This window comes from Neovison vison, chromosome 7, assembly GCF_020171115.1.
Source record: "Neovison vison isolate M4711 chromosome 7, ASM_NN_V1, whole genome shotgun sequence".
Lineage (NCBI taxonomy): Eukaryota > Metazoa > Chordata > Mammalia > Carnivora > Mustelidae > Neogale > Neogale vison.
This window is the reverse complement of record NC_058097.1, coordinates 199,902,650-199,923,322: the sequence shown is the minus strand read 5'-3', so window position 1 is coordinate 199,923,322 and position 20,673 is coordinate 199,902,650. Positions and strand designations below refer to the sequence as shown.

Here is a 20,673-nt window from a genome sequence, read left to right as displayed (position 1 = left end):
CCCACGGCCAATCAGTAGGCCTCGCCCTTTACAACGGCGAATGGCAGTGAGCGTGGGGGGCGTGGCTGAGGGTCCGGGGGCGCGGCCTGGCGCTGAGAGAAGCGGCGGGGACAGCCGGGGGCTCTAGTGAACTGCGAAGCCGGACAGGGATCGCCGGCGGTCGGCGAGGAGAGGCGGCCTGGGCCCGGCGGTCTCCGAGATGTCACGATGGCTGTGGCCATGGTCGAACTGTGTGAAAGAGCGGGTATGCCGCTACTTGCTGCACCACTACTTGGGTCACTTCTTCCAGGAGCACCTCAGCCTGGATCAGCTCAGCCTCGACTTGTACAAGGGCAGCGTTGCCTTGCGGGATATCCACCTGGAGATCTGGGTGAGGAACGAGGCCCGAGATCGGGAAGCCGGGGCGGTGTGCAGAGACCTGAGGATCCTGGCTAAAGGGTCAGGCTGGGGGACCGGGCAGAGGGCGTGGAGAAGCCGTGGGAGTCAGGCCCTTTCCAGGCGACTGATCGGCTTCAGAGCCAGAAGCTGGGTGGGAAGGGGATCCCTGCCTCCACTTCACCGTAGGAGAAAGTGAGGTTGAGGAGGGGGATGTCACTTGTCTGGGGAATGCCGGAATAAGCACATCGAGTTTGGGGCCCGAGTTGAGAACTGTGGTCTTTCGGGGCTGAGAAAGGCGAAGGAACTAGGGGGCTCTGACAGGACGGGACCAGGGCGGTGACAGAGTTGGGGCCGTGCAGCTAGCCGGGCAGGCAAGGCTGGTGGGGGCCTAGAGTCCTGCCGGGAGCACCTGTAGGAAAGGTGCTCTGACCTCCTGACCCTCCGATCCTGGGCCAAGTGGGTGGCGTCCGCCTCAGGATGTGGATGTCAACAACCGCGTCAGCACCCGTGTTGATCAACACCTCGTGTGACTGCTGCGGCTGCCTACTTCCTGCTTTGGGGAGAGTGGGATGGACCCAGTGGTGTTTGGGGAGGGGCTTGGGAATCAGCCTCCCTACCTGCCGGCAAGCCCCTGAGGAAGGGTGGAGAGGTTCGTCTTCTGGTGTGGAGGAGGCCTAGGGAGATGCTGTGGAGGCAGGGAGGAAGGAGGTCTGGGTCAGAAGCCTGAGGCTGGGGGCGGTGAGGGGCAGTGACTCACAACTCAGCCAAACTGGGAAGTTGCAAAGGAGCCACCAGTTAGAGGAGTCAGGCCAAGGCTGGCACTGGGTCAGCTCTGCCCCCCAACTCCAGAACAGCAGGGGTGGGCATGGGGTCGGGGCTTCTCAGCGCAATTTCTGTCTGGGCAGACAGGGTTCTCGGGCTAAATGCAGTCTGGGACAGGAAGAGCTGAGCTTTAGGGGTAGGCCAGGACTTGCTGAGCAAATGTCGGGGCAGAGGGAGACCGCCAAGCCCAGAGTTGGGGACACCTGATAACCTCTTGTCTGCGAATCCTAGTGACCTCTGTGCGAATCTCTGACCTCTGACTTCTAGGCTGGCCTGAAAGAAATGGCAAAGACCTCTAGGCTGCCTCTTTGTAGTTTGGGCTGGCCTCCAGGGAGGAGATCCCCCCCCCCCACCCCGTGGAAAGCAGGTCCTTTCATAGCCAGCCCCTCCTCCCACTGGCTCAGCCTGCAACCCCCGCCAGGAAGACCCCAGAAGAAGCCCAGTGCGTGGGGAGCCTGGGATGGGGTGAGGAGAGAGGCCTGTCTTCCTAGTTGCAGTCCTCACGGTACACTGAGTGATTAAACGAGTTCCTTCTCTCTAGGCCTCAGTTCCCATCTGTGGATCTCTGGGTAAGGAGTTTCAGCTTGACCTCTATAAGCCTTCTAGTTCTGCCATGTGTTTGTTGATTATTGGATCCAACTTCTCTGGGTGGTACCATACAGCACCTGCGATAACACGGACCAGGCAGGTGGCTTCCTGCCTTCACGGAGCTCCCTGATGGCAGTGGTGCTCTTTCCCCATTGGTAACCAGGGGCTCTCAGCCTTGTATCTCCAAGAGGTACAGCTGCACCAAGTGTTTGGAGTTGGGAGCGGGGGTCACCTCTGGCTCAGTCCAGTCCTCTGCCAGCCTTCCCTTGAACTCCTTGAACTCCTTGCCCAGAGAGAACATAGGTGCTGCACTCCGCTGGGCCTTTCCACATGCCATTCCTATGCCTGGAGCATGCTACCTTCCATCCTCTCTGCCTGGCTTCCTCCTTTTCATGCTTCAGCTGCCCCTTCCTCTGGCTTAAAGGATGAAGCACGTTTGGATGGACCAAGAGTAGGAACCAGCCAAAGCAGTGGCAGAACTCTGTAGTAGCCCACGGTGGCGGCCGGGAGAACCAGGGAGTTCTCCGGGGTCAGGGCAGACCAACAAGGAGTGTGGCATCAGGGCAGACCAACAAGGAGTGTGGCAGCCAAGGAGACAGCCACATTTGGGGTTTCCCTGAGCCAGCTCTGTCTCTTCCCCGTTCCTAGTCCGTGAACGAAGTGCTGGAGTCCATCGAGTCACCCTTGGAGCTGGTGGAAGGCTTCGTGGGCTCTATCGAGGTGGCCGTGCCCTGGGCCGCGCTGCTCACCGACCACTGCACTGTGCACGTGTCAGGCCTCCAGCTCACCCTGCAGCCTCGCCAGGGCCCTGGTGAGGGCAGGGCAAGGCTGGGGTTGCGGGCGTGGGGAGCCCGGTGGTAGGAGTAGGCCTGCCTTTCTGATACCCTCTTCCTCCTCGCAGGGCCAGGGGCTGCCGACTCGCAGAGCTGGGCCTCGTGCATGACCACGAGCCTGCAGCTGGCTCAGGAGTGCCTCCGGGATGGGCTCCCTGAGCCCTCTGAGCCACCACAGCCCCTGGAGGGCCTGGAAATGTTTGCCCAGACCATTGAGACTGGTAAGTAGGCCTCTCGTGGGTATCCTGCTGTCTGCCCCTCCGTAGCCCACAGGACGGGGGCCCCAGACAGCAGGATGGCCACACGGCCGCCCCAGCCGGGAAACTCTGCCTACCTCTTGCTGTCCCAACTGGCCTGAGACCTCTTTCCATCCCTCAGTGCTGCGCAGGATCAAGGTGACCTTCCTGGACACTGTGGTGAGGGTTGAGCACTCGCCGGGTGATGGGGAGCACGGCGTGGCAGTAGAAGTCCACGTACAGAGGTAGGGGCGTGCCCCGAGGGGTGGGCTGGGGTGCAGACAAGGGGCAGTGAGGGGCTGCTGAACAGTATGGGCCCTGCCCCTGCCCCTCTCCCCAGCTTGGGCTCCTGGGAAGCAGCACGGCAAAGCTTGGGTGGGACTGGGTGGTGGCCATGGTGGGAGGGAAACCATATTACAAGCCCGGAGTGGTGTCCAGGGGCCAAGGGGTACTGGCGGTCCAGGGTGGCTGGGGCTCCCGAGGATCAGGTTACACACGGAGGGTCTGAAGAGCCACGGCTGGCCCTGGGGGTCCAGTATGGTCTGGCTGTGACGGGCCAGCTCTGTCGGCCAGCCTCTCTGGCCGCAGACCCCTAGAACAGAATAGTGCGTGGGGAGAGGGGCTCCAGCCTGCGGTGGCTGGGGCGAGGGCTGATCCTACGCTCGCCAGACTGGAGTACTGTGATGAGGCAGTGCGGGACCCAAGCCAGGCACCGCCGGTGGACGTGCACCAGCCTCCCGCCTTCCTGCACAAGCTGCTGCAGCTGGCAGGAGTCCGCCTGCACTTCGAGGAGCTTCCGGCGCAGGTGGGCTCGCTCGGATCCCGGCCACTTTCTTCTCTCATCCCCACCTTTTCTCCTGTCCGCCTGCCCCACTGGGCCCCATCCCTTCTGAGCATGTCTGACCTCATCTTCTCAATCCCTTCCCTCCTGTACCCTTTTGCCTCCAGGAAGATCCCCCGAAACCCCCCTTGCAGATCGGCAGCTGCTCAGGGTATATGGAATTGACAGTGAAATTGAAGCAGAATGAGGCCTTCCCAGGCCCCAAGGTGGGTCCCCGGCCCCCATGGAGGAGGGAGCGGGCCCCATCCCAGAATACTCCTCGGCACTCCCCACACCCCGTACAAAGCAGGCTCTTTGATGGGGGAAAGTTACTGCCTTCTTGGCAGTAGGGAAGTAGGCTCAGTGGTCAAGTTGTGGCCAGGGTCACATAGCTGCTTGGTGAGGGCGCTCAGCCTGGCAACTGGCATTCTCCCTCCTCTGGGTGAGGGCAGGTGGGCGGCGGCTCTCAGAGGGCCGAGGCGGCAGGTGTAGGCTCCATGGTGGGCCCCTCTGGCCTCTTCTGTCCCCAGCTGGAGGTGGCTGGACAACTGGGCTCCTTGCACCTGCTCCTGACCCCTCAGCAGCTCCAGCAGCTTCAAGAACTGCTCAGTGCCGTGAGCCTCGCAGGTGAGGCCTCCGGGCTCTGCAGAGGTTGGGATGGCTGGGGAGGGGCCGGCTGGGCTGGACCGACACAAGGACGCGTCCTCCTCCGTAGACCCCGGGGGCCTGGTTGACAAGCTGAACAAGAGCCGCCCGCTAGGTGCCGGAGACCTGTGGCTGATAGAGCAGGACCTGAACCAGCAGCTGCAGGCAGGGGCTGTGGCCGAGCCCCTCAGCCCAGAACCCCTCAGCAACCCTCTTGCCAACCCGGACAGTACTGGTGGGCGTGGGGCCAGACCTGGCGGTTGTCGGGGCAGCGGGCCCGGGTGCGGGACTCCCGGGGGCCAAGTGTGGCCTTCCCTGACCTCCCCTGCCCTCGCCCGCAGACCTCTTCTTCTCCATGGCGGGCCTCACGAGCAGTGTGGCCTCCGCGCTCTCCGAGCTCTCCCTCTCGGATGTAGACCTGGGGTCCTCCATGCACAGCGATGTGGCCTCCCGCCGGCTCTCTGCCCATGCCCACCCAACTGGTGAGTGCTCCCGGGGCGAGAGGAACCGGAGGAGGCCTCAGTGCCCGAGGGATGTCATGTGCCCGCAGGAGGCCCCCACTGATGCTACGGCCCACCGTGGGTGACTTGGTTCCCTGGGGATACTCGGGGTGGGGGGGAGGCTGGTACCACAGGGGATAAAGGCCAGGTTTCAAAGTCAGTGATCTGGGGCCAGGCACTTAAATTCTTGGAGACTCAGTTTCCCTTTCCGTAAAAAGGTTCTAGTAAGATCTGGCCTTGCCAGGCTATGAGGTTTGGCCAATGTTTATTGAGGGATTGTGTCTGACAGGTATGAGTCTGAGTGCTTTATGCCCCTGTTCCTCCAGCTCCTTGAGAGGGTTGGACTGAGCCTAGGTCGGTATCTGGCTAAGGAGGCTCTGGGTTAGCCCCGCCCTGCCAAGCCCCATGCCAGAGTCACAGTCCTTGAGGGCTGGGGCTTCTCCCAGCCCTCAGCCCGGTGTCTGACCAGCCCTCTACCTGGGGTACCCATGAGCCCTGGGAAGTCCCTGGTGACACCTCTGTCCTCTCAGGCAAGATGGCCCCCACACCCCTCCCGGACACCCTGCGCCCGGACTCGCTGGTGAAGATGACCTTGGGGGGTATGACCCTGACCTTGCTGCAGACGTCTGCCCCATCTTCCGGACCACCTGACCTCACCACCCACTTTTTTTCGGAGTTTGATGCCACCAAAGATGGGCTCTTCGGCTCCCGTGACTTCCACCATCTCCGGCCGCGCTTCCAGAGGGCCTGTCCCTGTAGCCATGTCCGGTACAAGCCCAAGGCAGGGACCCCAAAGAGAGACTCCCTCCACCCCCATAAGCCCAACCTCTGATACCCTGCTGCTTCGTCACAGGCTAACGGGGACAGCTGTGCAGCTGTCCTGGGAGCTGCGGACGGGCAAGGGCCGGCGGACTACCAGCACACAAGTGCACTTCGGGCAGCTCGAGGTGCTGGAGTGTCTGTGGCCCAGGGACACGTCGGAGCCTGAGTACACGGAGGTTAGGACCGAGAGCCGGTGTGCACAGCGGAGCCTACAGCTTCCGGCGGGTCTGGAAGCTCAACCTGACTTTGGCCTCCTGTGTCCCGTGACAGGTCCTCAGCTTCCCCAGCAGCCTCGGTTCCCAGGCCTCAGCTCGGCCCTGTGCCCACCTGCGTCATACACAGACTCTCCGCCGGGTGTCCAGGGTAACCCACCCCACCCCACCCCCTGGCTGTTTCCCGCCTCTCAGCCTCTGTTAGTACCTCCCTGCTCCCCGCCTCCACCGCCTGTGCCCGTGCTCAGCCGGAGCACGCCTCCCCATCTGGGAGCCCTCGGGGGCTGGGCCCTGTGCAAGGCATCCTCTGTGCCCGGTTGCCCCTTCCCTGGCTCATCTGGGCAAACCCCGGCGGGTCTCCAAATATGGGGTGGCTTTTATTAAACAAATATGGTCATCCTTCTCAGGCAATGTGCTGAGGCTCTCCAGATCCTCTGCCCGAACTTTCCTTCCCACCATCGGGGAGGGCTCTGTGTTTGTTTCTGCTCAAGGGCGTCCCTTCCCATCCTGCCCTCAACTGCCCCACAGCCCTCGCTGACCTGAGCATCCTCGCCCTCAGAGCCGACCCCGGCGCCCCGCTACCTGCCATTGCCACTCCGAGCTGGCCCTGGACCTGGCTGACTTCCAGGCGGATGTGGAGCTGGGGTCCCTCGACCGGCTGGCTGCCGTGCTGCGCCTGGCCACCGTACCCCCTCCCGAGCCACCTGCTGGCCTCCTGGTAAGACACCCGGCTGGGCCAGGGAGCTGGCGCGGACCCTCTGGCTCGCAGCCACAATGGCAGGGCCCCCAGCAGTGGCTCTGATTCCCCCCCCACCCCCGCCGTCCTCCTGCAGACAGAACCCCCACCAGCTGCCGAGCAGCAGACTGTGGTGCGGCTGTCAGCACCCCGGGCCACGCTGCAGCTGCGCTTCCCCATCGCCGACCTGCGGCCCGAGCGGGACCCCTGGGCAGGCCGGGCCGTGCGGGCCGAGCAGCTGCGGCTGGAGCTGAGTGAGCCCCAGTTCCGGTCAGAGCTGAACAGTGGTCCTGGTCCCCCGATCCCCACCCGCCTGGAACTGACCTGCTCCGACCTGCATGGTGAGAGCCCCCCAGGGGACAGTCCCCAGGGCAGGGCCTCAGGCCCGTGGGAGAGGAGGGGAAGGGATGAGGCAACATCGGGACAGTCTTTGGCCCAAGCCTCACCAGCTCCGTGAGGTACCAGAGTTGCCTGTTTCTAGGCTTGCCTGAGAGCAGGCAGAGCGGGCCCTTTGTTGCTGGTCTGCAACAGTTTGTGGGTGTAAGAGAGAGCACGGGCCTGTAAATGATAAAGGACAGTCACTGAGGTGGAGGTTCCAGGCCCCCCCAACCTCCCCTCCCACGGGGGAAGGAATGGGGAGAGGCAGCTGTGACAACCTCTGCTCCTCCTTCCCTTCCAGGCACTTACGAAGATGGAGAGAAGCCGCCTGTCCCCTGCCTTCGGGTCTCCAAAGCTCTGGATCCCAAGAGCCCCGGGCACAAATACTTCCTGCCCCAGTAAGTGGGGGGCTCTGGAAGGCATGGGGCGGGAGAGGAGCGCTTAGCTCCTGAGGTGGGATCTGGGGCTCAGGGGGCCTGGCAGGCCAGTGACAGTCCCGTGCCCTGGCAGGATAGCGGTGACGCTGCATCCCCAGCTGAGCAGCGCCCAGTGGGAAGCGGCCCCCGAGAAGGGAGAGGAGCTGGAGCGGTCGGCCGAGAGTCCGTGTGAGCTGCGGGAGCCCGAGCCCTCACCCTTCTCCTCCAAGAGGACCATGTATGAGACGGAGGAGGTAAGGCCCCGAACCCAGGGGAGCCACTTGGTGGCTGTGGGACAGGAGGACAGGACCGCCTGAGGCACCAGGGGATGTGACCTGGCACTAGCAAGAATGTCATCTCTTCCGTCATCTTAGACCAGTGGGGAATCAGATGGCCCCGGCTCCTGGGGCCTGGGCATGAGGACACTGGTGAGGGCAGGCCCCGGACGGCACAGGTCATTGATCGGGAAGGTCAGAACCACGTCTGTGGACAATGTATGTTTGGACCTCACCATCCTCTTCTCTGGGGGTGCTGAGATTTGAGTGAGAGACAGTAAAGGGCCTGGTCTCTGGGCCCCGTGGTCTGGGTTTGAATCTAGGCTCTTCCATTCAGTGGTCTCGTCCTCTTGGAACTGGTGTAATCTCAGAGTCACACACGGATGAGTTTCCTCGTCTTAAGAGTGGATACAGTGACCTGTGTCACAGGCTTATCACCATGAGGAGAAAGGAGTTGACTTCCTTGAGGCCCTCCCTCATCGCAGCCCAGTCTCTCAGATGCCTCTCTCCGCTCGCCTGTCCAGATGGTGATTCCTGGAGACCCCGAGGAGATGAGGACCTTCCAGAGCCGGGCCCTGGCGCTGTCACGCTGCAGCCTAGAAGTGCTCCTGCCCAGCGCCCACATCTTCCTGCCCAGCAAGGAGGTCTACGAGAGCCTGTACAACAGGTGCAAACTCGGGCACAGGTGGGGGGGGTGTGGGGAGGCGGGGGCGGGTCACCCTCACTGCCACTGTCCCTCCACCTGCCCCAGGATCAACAACGACCTGCTCATGTGGGAGCCTGCAGACCTGCTTCCCGCCCCCGCCCCCGCCACTCACCCCGCTGGCTTCCCGGGCCCCTCGGGCTTCTGGCACGACAACTTTAAGATGTGCAAGTCAGCCTTCAAGCTGGGTAGGAGGGACGTCCCAACTGGGGTCCTGCGCTCCCCACCACCCAGAGCTGGGCAGGGCTCAGGCAGCCCTCCCAGGTCTCCTTCCCACTTGGCTCCTTGATCTCACTCCAGACTCAGACTCCGATGAAGAGGATGCCCACTTCTTCTCAGTAGGGGCATCGGGCGCTCCCCAGCCCCCTGCCCCTGAGTCCCCAAGTCCTCGCTCCCAGAGCACCTTCTCGACACTGGTGACTGTGCTGCAGGGTCGGATCACAGCCCTCTGTGAGACTAAGGTGAGGGCAGCCCCAGGGAGGTGAGCCCCGCTGACTCTGGTGCTGGTGCCCCACCCACCGTTGGCAGGAGAGGAAGACCAGTGTGAGCAGCTCCAGTTTGGGAATCTAGGAAATGAAAGCCCAGTGTGGCTTTGAGTGGTGTGTCTGGCCAGCAGAACCCACCCATGCCTCCCCAACCATCCCAACGCACCCTGTTGGCCCCTGTTGTACGGAAGGTGTCATACCAGAGGTCCGGGGGTTGGGGGGTGGTAATGTCTCACGTCAGATGGCAAGTGGGGCACGGATGACTCCCCTTCTGGCAAAAGACACAAGTGATGGGGTGCTGGAGTGGCTTAGCCTGCTGAGGGTCTGATTCTTGATCATCTCAAGAGCCCCGTGTCGGGCTCCACACTGGGCATGGAGTCTGCTTAAGATGCCCCCCACCCCGCCAAGAAAAAGATTCTCTCTCCCTCTCCCTCTGCCCCTTCCCACTCTCTTTCTAAAAAGGGAAAAACAAAAACAAAAAAAAAAAACAAGTGCTGCTCTGGGATGTCAGCGAATCTGGGTGGAGCTAGAGCAGTTCCTATGTAGGCAGAATCTGGGAGGCCACGCCCCTGGGGGAGGGCCCTGGTGAGGCCACGCCCCATGCTCTGTGTGCAGGACGAGGTTGGGCAGCGGCTGGAGACATCACATGGGGAGCTGGTGCTGGATGTGGAGCAAGGTACCATCTTCAGCGTCTCTCAGTACCGAGGCCAGCCGGGACTCGGCTACTTCTGCCTGGAAGCGGAGAAGGCAAAGCTCTACCACCGAGGTGTGAAGGGAGGGGACTTGCGGAGGGCCAAGGGCCCTGGGGTGGGAGGGCTGCCGGTGAGCCAGCGTGGCAGGGGCTCACCAGCTGCTTCCCCAGCGACTGTGGATGACTCCCGGCTGCCCAGTCGCCTGGATCCGCCCAGCTTTGCCCCTCCGGCCCAGCTGGCCCCAACCATCTACCCGTCGGAGGAAGGGGTGACTGAACGGGGAGCCTCGGGCCCCAGGGGCCAGGGCCGGGGTCCCCACATGCTGTCCACAGCTGTGCGCATCCATCTGGACCCCCACAAGAATGTCAAGGTACAACAGTGCCTGCTTCTAGTCTATCCGCTTGGCTGAGGCTACTGCCTCCTGGTGCCTGGTGGTCTGGGTACCCCAGGCTGACTGTGTCCCACCTCCAGGAGTTCCTGGTGACATTGCGGCTGCACAGGGCCACACTGCGCCACTTCATGGCTCTTCCAGAACAAAGCTGGCATTCCCAGGTGAGCAAAAGTAGTGTGGGCAGGCGGTCTCTGGGCTTGGAGAGGTGGAGGCCAGTGTGAGGGGCCTGGGCTGGGCCAGAGCTGACTTCTAAGCGAAGGCAAGGGGTATGGTAGCAGGGATGGGCAGCACGTGGGGAGCCATCCTGGGGCGGGGGGGTGTGGAGGAGAGGTGGTTAGAGGAAGGAAGAGGTTCCTGATCCTCACCACCCCTCCCGTCCTGGCCCCCAAAGCTGTTAGAGTTCTTAGATGTGCTTGATGACCCAGTGCTGGGCTACCTGCCCCCAACCGTCATCACTGTCCTACACACTCACCTGTTCTCCTGCGCCGTGGACTACAGGTACCCAGGCTGGGTGGGCCGAGAGCCAGGGGCCGGGGGTAGGCTCTCGGTAAGGAGCCCACCCCAGCACATGTGTGACCCACCTCTCCAGGCCCCTCTACCTCCCCGTGCGTGTCCTTGTCACCGCTGAGACCTTCACCCTCTCCAGCAACATCATCATGGACACCTCGACCTTCCTGCTCAGGTACGCACCACCTCCACCCAGCTCACACACGCCGCCCCCAAAACTGGGCTGCAGCTGCTACTCCCCCAGGGTCCTGCCTACCTGCTATGTGTCCCCAGGCCTGTCCCTGAGCCTTTCTGTACATTTGGGTGACTATTCCTTGCTCAGGAATGAGAATTGATTCCACCTTCCTGGACGACAGTTGTGCTCCTTGTCAGAGCCTTAAAAGCATTTGTGCTCTCTAAGCTGATCATCTCACAGACGTGCTTGTTCTAAGGATACACAGATAACAGGGGCGGAATGCAATGCCTTTGTCGTATCATTTAAAATAGTAAATAACCTAAATGCCCCCAAATGACAACTTGAGTCAGTAAATGTGGCTTACCTGACCATTAAAGGCAGGTTGAAGAATGACATTGAAGAACACGAGAGCCGTCGTGATGCAGCGTTTACTGAAAACCTGAGCTAGAAAGCTCTGTGTGGTGGTGGTGGTTTTTAAGAATTATGAAGGTCTATTTGTATACTCTGTGGCTTCACAGAGCAGATAAAAGAAAATGCATAGGGTGCTTTTTTCAGAATTCGGGATTAGAGAATATGATTAGAGATGATTTCTTAGTCCTGTGTTTTAGAACATCTTAAAGGAGCTCATGTCATGTTGCCACTAAAATAAGGACTGACTTTGAAAGAACAGTGAATGCTGTGGGAGAGTCGGTAAGGGAGCAGGACATTTTCCTCCTGTGGCCGCCCTGAGGCCCAGATGAGGCAGAGAAGCGGGAGAAACTGGGAGCCCACTCTCTGCCCTCTGACCTAGGCGAGCTTGCACTGTTTCGGGGCCTGCGGCCCAGGAGACAGGCCCAGTGTACAGAGAGGAACACTGAGGCCAGAGGGTACCCAGCGCTAGTTGCTTGTGGGTTTGGGACCCCCTGTGGCTGCCCCTCTGCCTGTCTCTGGGGGCCCCCGTCCTGTGGCTCCCACGGAGCTGCACCCTGCAGCGGTTCCTGGGCCCTTCTCAGCCCTGTTCCCCACCAGGTTCATCCTCGATGACTCAGCCTTATACCTGTCCGACAAGTGTGAGGTGGAGACCCTGGACCTGCAGCGAGGTGGGCAGGGCCTGGACGGGGGCCCCCTCCCCTCTGAGGGCTCACAGCCCCAGGCCGCACCCAGAGCAGCCGGACAGCCTCACCCAGCTGCTGGCCCGGTCTCAGCACCCGCGCCTGCCCGCCCCCAAGGGCTGCGCTTAGATCAACGCCCGCTTCTCCGCTTGGGTGCTGGGCCAGGGGCTCAGCGTGAAGAAGCGACTGGAACTTCTCTCGCTTTCTGCTGCAGATTATGTCTGTGTCTTGGATGTTGACCTTCTGGAGCTCGTGATTAAAACCTGGAAGGGGAGCACCGAGGGCAAGCTGGTGAGTGTTGCCCAGAGTCCCCCAGAGCCAGAGCGGTTGCAGGGGCTGGGAGGGCGAAGCCTCCAGGCGGTCACCGTTTCCTCTTGAACCGTCTCATCCCTTCTGCTCCCTGGGTCTGGGCTCAGGTTCCAGTCACTGCCTGCCCTTCCATGCTGGGCTCTGGGCCAGTCCCCCTGCCAGCACGGCGGCCCATCGTGTGAACCCCCCCCAACCAGGGGGCAGCTGCGGCCAGGGCCGAAGCAGTGTATCGGGAGTCAGCGGGCCCTGTGGGGCCTGTGTCCTCCCTGGTCAGATGGAGGTAACAGGCTGCACGTGGCCAGGCTGAGGGGAGCGACTGACGACCGGGCCCTGGAACACGGTCTCGGGGGGAGGGCACTCCAGTTTCTTTGCGTGGCCCTGAGGGAAGCCCCCTCACTCTCTGGGCTCCATTTGCTCCTTCCTTCAGCAGAGGTGCTGGGCGGCAGGCTGCCCAGCCCAGGGAAGACCAGGCCGAGCCCCGTCTGTGTGTGGCGGGGATGAAGCCCCGCCTGATGGCCCCCCCGTACCCCGCACCCCTCCCCAGAGCCAGCCGCTGTTCGAGCTGCGTTGCTCCAACAATGTGGTGCGCGTGCACAGCTGCGCGGACTCCTGCGCCCTGCTGGTCAACCTGCTGCAGTACGTGATGAGTGAGGGCGACCTGCACCCCCCGCCCCGGCCCCCCAGCCCCACGGAGATCGCCGGCCAGAAGGTACAGGTGAGGCCTGGCCCTGTGCCTCCGGGAACTCCCCCAGCACCCTGGCATCGGAGGAGGAGGAGGCAGCGCCCCTCCTTTTGTCACTCATTCACCCTACCCCTCCCCGGCCTGGCCCAGCTCTCCGAGAGCCCTGCCTCCCTGCCCTCCTGCCCCCCAGTGGAGACAGCCCTCATCAACCAGCGGGACCTGGCCGACGCCCTCTTGGACACTGAGCGCAGCCTACGGGAGCTGACCCAGCCTTCAGGTGCGGTGGGTGCTCTGGGGCCCGAGGACAATCAGGCACCCAAATCAGCCATCCCCTCCAAAACTGGCATCTCGCTCCGCAGGTGGCCCCCTCCCTCAGGCCTCGCCCGTGTCAGTCTACCTCTTCCCAGGTGAACGGAGCGGGGCCCAGCCCCACTTGCCCCCTGTCGTGGCCCCTGCCAGCAGCTTGGGGTCCCGCTCAGAGGCCAAGGAAGATGAAAAGGAAGACGGAGATGGAGACACTCTGGACAGTGATGAGTTCTGCATCCTTGACGCTCCCGGCCTCGGCATCCCGGTGTGTGGGGGGGCGGGCTGGGCAGGGCCAGGAAGTGGTAGGAGAGGGTGGCTTCCTTCTGCACCCTTCTAGAGCTCCTGCTGCTAGAGGGGTAGAAGGTGGTCTCTGCCACCGGGGAGGCGGGTCTGGGTCCCTGACAGTCCCTGTGAATGCTGGGCCTTGAGGGAGCAAGTGGATCTCCAGAGGAAGAGAGAAAGAACGACATCCAGGGCCGAGGACAGGACATCAAGGGAAGGGAGGAAGAGGAGCTGGATGGTTAGCAGGAGGGGCAGAACCGTCTGACTGGTGGGGTGCGGACCGGCTGGTCCCCAGGAGCCAATGGGAGGGTCACATGCAAGCGAGACCCAGGCCCAGGCAGATAGGGTTGGCAAGAGCACGGGGCACTTGGGTACCCCGCCCCCGCACCGGCCCCCAGGACAGGGTACTTTGACACAGCTTCTGGGGATGGTGACCCAGGAGAGTCACCTTTTGTCCAGAACGGGGTGGGGGGGGGAGATAATGAGGATGGGGAGGAAGCTGGGAGAGGGTGGCCTGGGCTGGGGAAGGTGTCTGTGCACATACGTTGACTCATCCCCACCCCCCACAGCCCCGAGATGGGGAGCCCGTGGTGACGCAGCTGCATCCCGGACCCATCATCGTGCAGGACGGGTACTTCTCCCGGCCCCTGGGCAGCACGGACCTGCTGCGGGCACCTGCCCACTTCCCTGTGCCCAGCAGCCGTGTGGTGCTCCGGGAGGTCTCGCTCGTCTGGCACCTCTATGGCGGCCGGGACTTTGGCCCCCACCCTGGCCACAGGTGAGGAGGACGGGTGCAGGCGGCCACTAGGGCCATGGGGCCCACCCGGCCAGGAGATGGGGCCTGGGCTGGAGGTCAGCTGTGACCTTCAGCAGCTGATAATCTTAAGCCGTGTCTTTGACTCAGTGGCCTCTGTTCTTTCTCCTTCCTTGCCCCCCACACCCACCCCTGGGGCTGAGGCCAAAGAGGGCTTCCTGCCCCGCGCTGAAGGGCCTGCTCTGACAGGAAGGGAGTCCCTCCGAGTCAGCTTGTTCCCTGTCCCTCTTCTAGGGCAAGAGGCAGCTTCATGGGCCCTAGGGGCTCCCCTTCCCGCTGCTCCGGTCCCAACCGGCCCCAGAACTCCTGGCGTACGCAGGGGGGCAGTGGGAGGCAGCACCACGTCCTCATGGAGATCCAGCTCAGCAAGGTGAGCTGGGGCTCAGTATAGAAAGCCACCTGGATGGGGGACAGGCCCGCCATGCCATCCCTGGCACCCAGCCAGCCCTCCACCACGGCCACTTAGCTCCGAGTCCCCGGTCAGGAACAATGTCCCTGAGTGTTTGCAGGGCGCAGCCATGCCACTCCCCCGGTGCTGTTCTAGACTTTGGAGGGAGCAGTGAGCACGGCAGAAAGAAGCCCCGCTTCCCTGGCATAATGTGTGGTAGTGGAGGGAGCTACGGGTCTGTGGATCTGTACGGTGTGGCAGGAGATAAATGTCTGGGGAAGGCGAGCCAGGGCGGGGCGAGGCACAGGGAGGAGCCGCGCGTCTTCTTGAGAGGGTGTTGTTGGCACAGAGACCCGTGGGAGGGGGCGGCCTGAGGGTGTCAGCATGAGGGCCACTGGCCACGAGCATCTCCGCTTTGTGTGGGGGCATGTGGCCGGCGGGACCGCAGCCAGGCCAGGAGGGTGGCCGTGGGTCTGACCAGGAGCCAGGAGGCCTATGGCCCCGCAGACCACAGGATGGTTTTGGATTTTACCAGAATTGAGATGCAGTCAACAGGAGACGGTGGCCAAGCAGGGAGGGTAGGGGCAGCCACAGATCTGGGGACAACAGTCCGTTTCTGGAGATACTTGGATGGGAAGGAACCACAGGCTGGGTGGGCTGCCAGGCCGACGTGAGGTGGTGTGAGCGGAGGTCCCGCTCCCTGAGGGCGAGCCCATGCGGACCTTCTCCCCCAGCACACGGGGCTGTCGTGCCGGGAAAACTCGGGGACTCCCTGCAGCCAGTGGGGCTGGGGAGCCAGCACTGGGTGTGGGGGAGAGGGAAGGCCAGGGCCACGTTCCAAAGACGAGAAAGGCCTTGAGCTGTTCGAGGTGCAAGAGAGAGGCCAGTGGGGCTGGCGTGTCCAGAGCAAGGCAGAGGCTGGGCCCCTCCAGGCCCCAAGGGGGTGTTTGCAGGGCGCAAGGTGGGTGGGCGGGTGCTGGATGAAGATCCCTCTGGGTGAATGGAGAAGGGGCCGAGGGGTCCAGGCTGGAGGCTGTCCTGGGGTGAGGGGGCAGCAGCCTGGCGGCAGGGGTGAAGGCCGACACAGGTGCCAGGAGACTGGAGACATGTGCGGCGGAGCCAGGCGGCGGCTGGTGATGGAGAGGCGGAGGGCAGTGCTGGCGCTTGGTGACAGGCACACGGGGGCCTCCTGGGTGATAGGAAGGAACTGGAAGCCAGTGGCTTCAGGGGAGAGCTTCAGGTCAAGAGCTCAGTGTGCCAAGTGGAGTTTGAAATGCCCTTGGAACGACCACGGGGAGGCAGCCCGGCACAGGGCTGAGGTGGGGCTGGGGGAGGCGGGGTGCTGCCTCCCTGACTCAGGCCTCCGTCGGTCTCGCAGGTCAGCTTCCAACACGAGGTGTACCCGGCGGAGCCCACCTCAGGCCCTGCAGCCCCCAGCCAGGAGCCAGAGGAGCGGCCGCTGTCCCGCCAGGTGTTCATTGTGCAGGAGCTGGAGGTCCGAGACCGGCTGGCCGCCTCCCAGATCAACAAGTTCTTGTACCTGCACACGAGCGAGCGGATGCCCCGCCGCGCCCACTCCAACATGGTACCGGCCACCCCCGCTGGCCACCCTGGGCAGAGCCTGGGGGTTTGGGGGCCCGGGAGAATGCCGGGGCTCAGGTGGGCCCAGCCAAGGGTGCAACATGTGCAGATGCAGCCACGGCTGAGCACAGGGTGGGGGCCGGGGCCCAGGGCCTGGCAGGTACCCAGAGCTTGCCTTCTGCCCCCCAGCTCACCATCAAAGCGCTGCACGTGGCCCCCGCCACCCACCCGGGTGGACCCGAGTGCTGTCTCCGAGTCTCGCTGATGCCCCTGCGGCTCAACGTGGACCAGGTGAGCAGGCCAGGCAGGGGCAGGTCCTGCGGTGAGCCCCACAGCCGCTGGGCCTCCCTGACCAGCACCTTCCCCGGCAGGACGCCCTGTTCTTCCTCAAGGACTTCTTCACCAGCTTGGCGGCTGGCATCCACCCCGTGGTCTCGGCAGAGACGTCCGCTGAGGGTGAGAAGCTGAGCTGGGAGGGGAGGGCCCGGGCCCCCCACCTCCCCCCTCCCAACCAGCCCTGGGTCCATCCCCCACCGATGTCCCGCACCCTAGCTCGCCCCGAGACCCGAGTCCAGCCCAGCAGTGTCCAGGAAGGCCTGCCTGAGCACGCAGAGAGGACCGGCTCCCGGGAGGCGGCGGGCGGTGGGCACAGCTGCTCAGCCGAGCAGCAGCCCATCTACTTCAGGTAGTGTGGGGGGGGCTGGGGGTCGTCGCCCAGGCGGCGGGGGGCAGGGGGCGGGGGCGGGAACCAAGCCTGCTCTCCCTCCACCCCCAGGGAGTTCCGCTTCACGTCCGAGGTGCCCATCTGGTTGGATTACCACGGCAAGCACGTCACCATGGACCAGGTGGTAAGTGGGGCTGTTCCGTGGAGTGGCCGTGTGCACCATCCCTCTCGGGGGTCCCCACTCTGCCCGGGTGTGGCCGGGGCCTGCATCCGGGCTGTACTGGCGGCTGAGTCGGTCCCCAGGGCCTCCGATGGGCTGGGTGGCACCCTGTACTGACCCGCGTCCCCCCGAATCCCTTCTCCTTCCCCAGGGCACGTTCGCCGGCCTCCTCATCGGCCTGGCCCAGCTCAACTGCTCCGAGCTGAAGCTGAAGCGGCTCTGTTGCCGACATGGGTGAGCCCCCCCATCCCCTCGGGCATCCCCAGCCTCCCTTCAGGGTCCCCCGTCTCCCCCTGCCGCATCCTGACAGGTTACATGGCCTTGGCCGAGTCATTACTCCTCTGGGGTCTCAGTTTTCGCTCTGTCAAGTGGGCACAGTCATCCTTTGCACTGGGCTGAGCGGCTGCTGGGGAGAGTTGGGGGGTACCTCAGGCCCTGGCCCTCCGTGTGGGGCTCTGCCTGCAGACCCTCCTCTCCTCTCCTCTTCCAGACTGCTGGGCGTGGACAAGGTGCTGGGCTACGCTCTCAACGAGTGGCTGCAGGACATCCGGAAGAACCAGCTGCCCGGCCTGCTGGGAGGGGTGGGCCCCATGCACTCGGTGGTCCAGCTCTGTGAGTGGTGGCTGTGGGGGCCCTGGGAGCGGCTCTGACTCTGGGGCAGCCTAGATGCTGCCCCGGGGGAGAGGGAGGAGGTCCTAAACCAGGGTCAGCACGGGCTGCACAGACTCGGGCATGTCTGACGACCCCGTGCTTGCAGTCCAAGGGTTCCGGGACCTGCTTTGGCTGCCCATCGAGCAGTACAGAAAGGATGGGCGCCTCATGCGGGGGCTGCAGCGGGGGGCCGCCTCCTTTGGCTCATCCACAGCCTCGGCCGCCCTGGAACTCAGCAACCGCCTGGTGCAGGCTATCCAGGTAAGCGGGCTCGTGTTTCCAGGCCCGTGTTTCCAGGCCTGGACAGAGCAGATCTGTCCCACGGTGCCCAATCCGTCCCCGAAGCACTGCTGAGGATGGCAGGTCTGGGGGCGCGGTTTCGTTCTCTGAGACACAGTCTTGCACGGGGGAGGCCTGGTGACTCCCACAGCAAGCCCTCAGAGTGTGGGCGCCCTGCAGCCTCCCGTGTCTGCTCCTGGCCAGCTCCTGGAGAGGAGGGAGGGGGCTATGGCTCTGTTTATAGACAGGAAAACTGAGGCACAGACTGGCCCTCGCTCATTCAAGCCCCGCACATTGCCAGACCCAGAGACAGACCCCTGGGGAGGCACGGGAGTCCTGCAACCCCAGTAGGAGGGCGAGGGGAGGCAGGCCTCTGCAGCGGTCACGGCCGATGAAGTCGCAGATGATGGGGAGCTCGGTGCTTTCTGGGATCTGCATGCGCAGCCCCCTGTAGGCCGGAGCGAGATGTCCAGCCAGGAGGCTGGAAGGAGAAGCAGGCCCCAGAGAGACCCCCAGATGGGGCAAGGGCCCACGCGTGGTGGTCTACCCAAGGAGGGCTGGGGTTCCAGAGGACTTGAGGACGATCCCCTCAGGAGGCATGCCCTCCACCTGAAGCCCCCCGACTTGGGTGCTGGAAGCATCGGCAGGACCCCCAGGAGCAGCACATAAAGCCGGGCCAAGGGGCAGGTGGAAGCGGGATGCCCCCCCACCCCCACCCCGGGTTGGCCAGGGGTTAGACAAACGCTCCTCTGGGGCTGGCCTGGGGGCGTCAGGGCTGGGGGTGGTGTGTGTCTGGGCTGGCTCCTCATCGGGTGCCCTCTGTGTTCCCTCAGGCCACAGCTGAGACTGTGTACGACATCCTGTCCCCAGCCGCGCCCATCCCCCGCTCCCTGCAGGACAAGCGCTCAGTGCGGAGGCTACGAAAGGGCCACCAGCCCGCGGACCTCCGGGAGGGTGTGGCAAAGGCCTATGACACCGTTCGAGAGGTGATGCGACCCTGCCCTTCTCCCAGTCCCACACCCACGTCCTCACCCCCCACCCCGCAGTGGCTGACTTCCGACTTCCGCAGGGCATCCTGGACACGGCTCAGACCATCTGTGATGTGGCCTCCCGGGGGCACGAGCAGAAGGGGCTGACGGGCGCCGTCGGGGGCGTGATCCGCCAGCTGCCCCCCACTGTGGTGAAGCCCCTCATTCTCGCCACGGAGGCCACCTCCAGTCTGCTTGGGGGCATGCGAAACCAGATCCTTCCCGACGCACACAAGGACCACGCTCTCAAGTGGCGTTCAGATGAAGGCCAAGACTGAGCACTGGGCACCCAGGACCCCGGGCGCTGCCGCCCTCTTTGCCCAGCCAGCCCCAGGGCCATCGTGGCTCCTGCGCCTCCCCAGAGCTTTTTCGGTCCACAGCCGGGCAAGCCCTCAGGGGAAGGCTCTGGAAGGACCCTGCCCGGCCCACCTGCCAATCGCTGTGAGAATGAGGCCTCCCTGCCTGGGGCCTCAGCCCTGTCTCTGCACTTTTCCTCTGGGGAGAAAGGACACTGCCTCCACCACCACCTGGGCCCACACTGCCACCTTGTCCCAGGACGGAGGCCTTTGGACCCTCAGACCCCATCCCCACTCAGCCAAGTGTCTTTCTGTGTCTGGGGGGAGGTAGGGGACAGACACTGTGTGGTTCAATGTATTTTTAAGCTCCTTGAGCGTGTGGGTCCGTGTCTGCATGACGTGGAATAAACTGCACCCACCGCCATCCCCCTTGTCCTATGTGCCTGCGCTGCCCCAGCCTCAGCCTTGACCTTGGCCCATACCCAGATCCCCACCTCTGCCCCAGGACCTCCCCTGTTACCAGCAGGGGTCACCACACCTCCCCAGCAGGTTCAAACTGGCCCTAGCTACTGTCCGCCCCCACAGTCCTTCCCGCGACTGTCCCTGCTCTGTGCTCCTCGCCATCGGCCCTGCTTCTTTGTGGCAGGAGCCCAGGGCAGCAGGAAAGAGGAGGCCTGGAGCTCGCCTCACCCAGACCATGTTTCTTGCCTCCAGCCCTGCAAGAGCCCAGGATCCAGGCTTACCTAGGGCCTGGGTGAGGGGACAGCTGGGAGGACACTTGAGCCGGAGCAAAGGGTCAGGCTGTGGGGTACCCCAAGAAGGTTCAGACCCTGACCATGTATTCTGAGGCTGTGCCCTTGGTCTCTGAGTTTCGGGTCCCTCCTGGTAATCCCTAACAGCAACTAGCAGGGTCAGTCAAGGCCATTCCTAGAAGGCTGCACCCTCAGGAGGCTGCTCTGGCCATCCCTAGCAGATGGCTTTTTGGTGACCCAAGCCCCTGCCCTGAGGTCCCAGTTCCAGGGCAGTAGAGGCGAGGGGCGCGGGGGCAGCGCGGGCTAGCAGGGCTCCTGACGGACCTTTGCACAGAGACTTACACGGTGTAGGGAAAATGCCCATCGTAAACTGCCCCCCGCCCCCCCCCACACACATACTTTGTTGCTTCCGAACAAGGAGCTAATCTGATCATACCCCACCACGGTTCCCCACGAGCACTGCACGGAAGCAGGTGGGCCTGTGGGGAAACTGAGGCTCAGGTTAAGAGGCACAGACTTAGAGAACCCTCACTTGCTATCTGCACACCTCTTGGGTGAGCAAAGGTCCCCCCAGTCCCCTCTGGGTCCTTGGTGTCCCCTTTGTGTTGGCACCAAATGAACAGAGCAGAAGTTCTGTCCATGGTCACTGGGGCCAGTAAGCCGAAATGAGGGGGAGGGCGTCTGATGCCCCAGAAAGGATGGATGGGGGCCCAGCC

At 63.5% G+C, this 20,673-nt stretch overlaps 1 protein-coding gene across 2 annotated transcripts; it reads left to right on the top strand.

Moving 5' to 3' along the window:
* Positions 1-126: 126 nt before the first annotated feature.
* On the top strand, positions 127-19,460 carry ATG2A (autophagy related 2A). Of its 2 annotated transcripts, none has more exons than XM_044259622.1 (41): positions 127-370; positions 2,437-2,599; positions 2,690-2,842; positions 3,000-3,102; positions 3,527-3,662; positions 3,806-3,904; positions 4,208-4,304; positions 4,393-4,557; positions 4,664-4,804; positions 5,353-5,590; positions 5,676-5,820; positions 5,915-6,007; positions 6,416-6,574; positions 6,690-6,933; positions 7,272-7,368; positions 7,481-7,640; positions 8,186-8,328; positions 8,413-8,552; positions 8,665-8,825; positions 9,465-9,615; positions 9,712-9,911; positions 10,013-10,093; positions 10,324-10,430; positions 10,522-10,614; positions 11,623-11,693; positions 11,920-11,996; positions 12,559-12,723; positions 12,847-12,973; positions 13,056-13,267; positions 13,854-14,062; positions 14,333-14,468; positions 15,865-16,071; positions 16,257-16,358; positions 16,439-16,523; positions 16,620-16,752; positions 16,843-16,915; positions 17,103-17,185; positions 17,442-17,563; positions 17,709-17,863; positions 18,715-18,867; positions 18,951-19,460. In XM_044259622.1, exons 1-41 carry the CDS (start codon positions 200-202, stop codon positions 19,185-19,187), a joined length of 5,787 nt encoding a protein of 1,928 aa, XP_044115557.1. In that variant the 5' UTR covers positions 127-199; the 3' UTR covers positions 19,188-19,460. The 2 variants fall into 2 exon arrangements, with proteins under 2 accessions (XP_044115557.1, XP_044115556.1); XM_044259621.1 differs by having other exon boundaries at positions 12,559-12,729.
* The last annotated feature ends 1,213 nt before the right edge of the window (positions 19,461-20,673 follow it).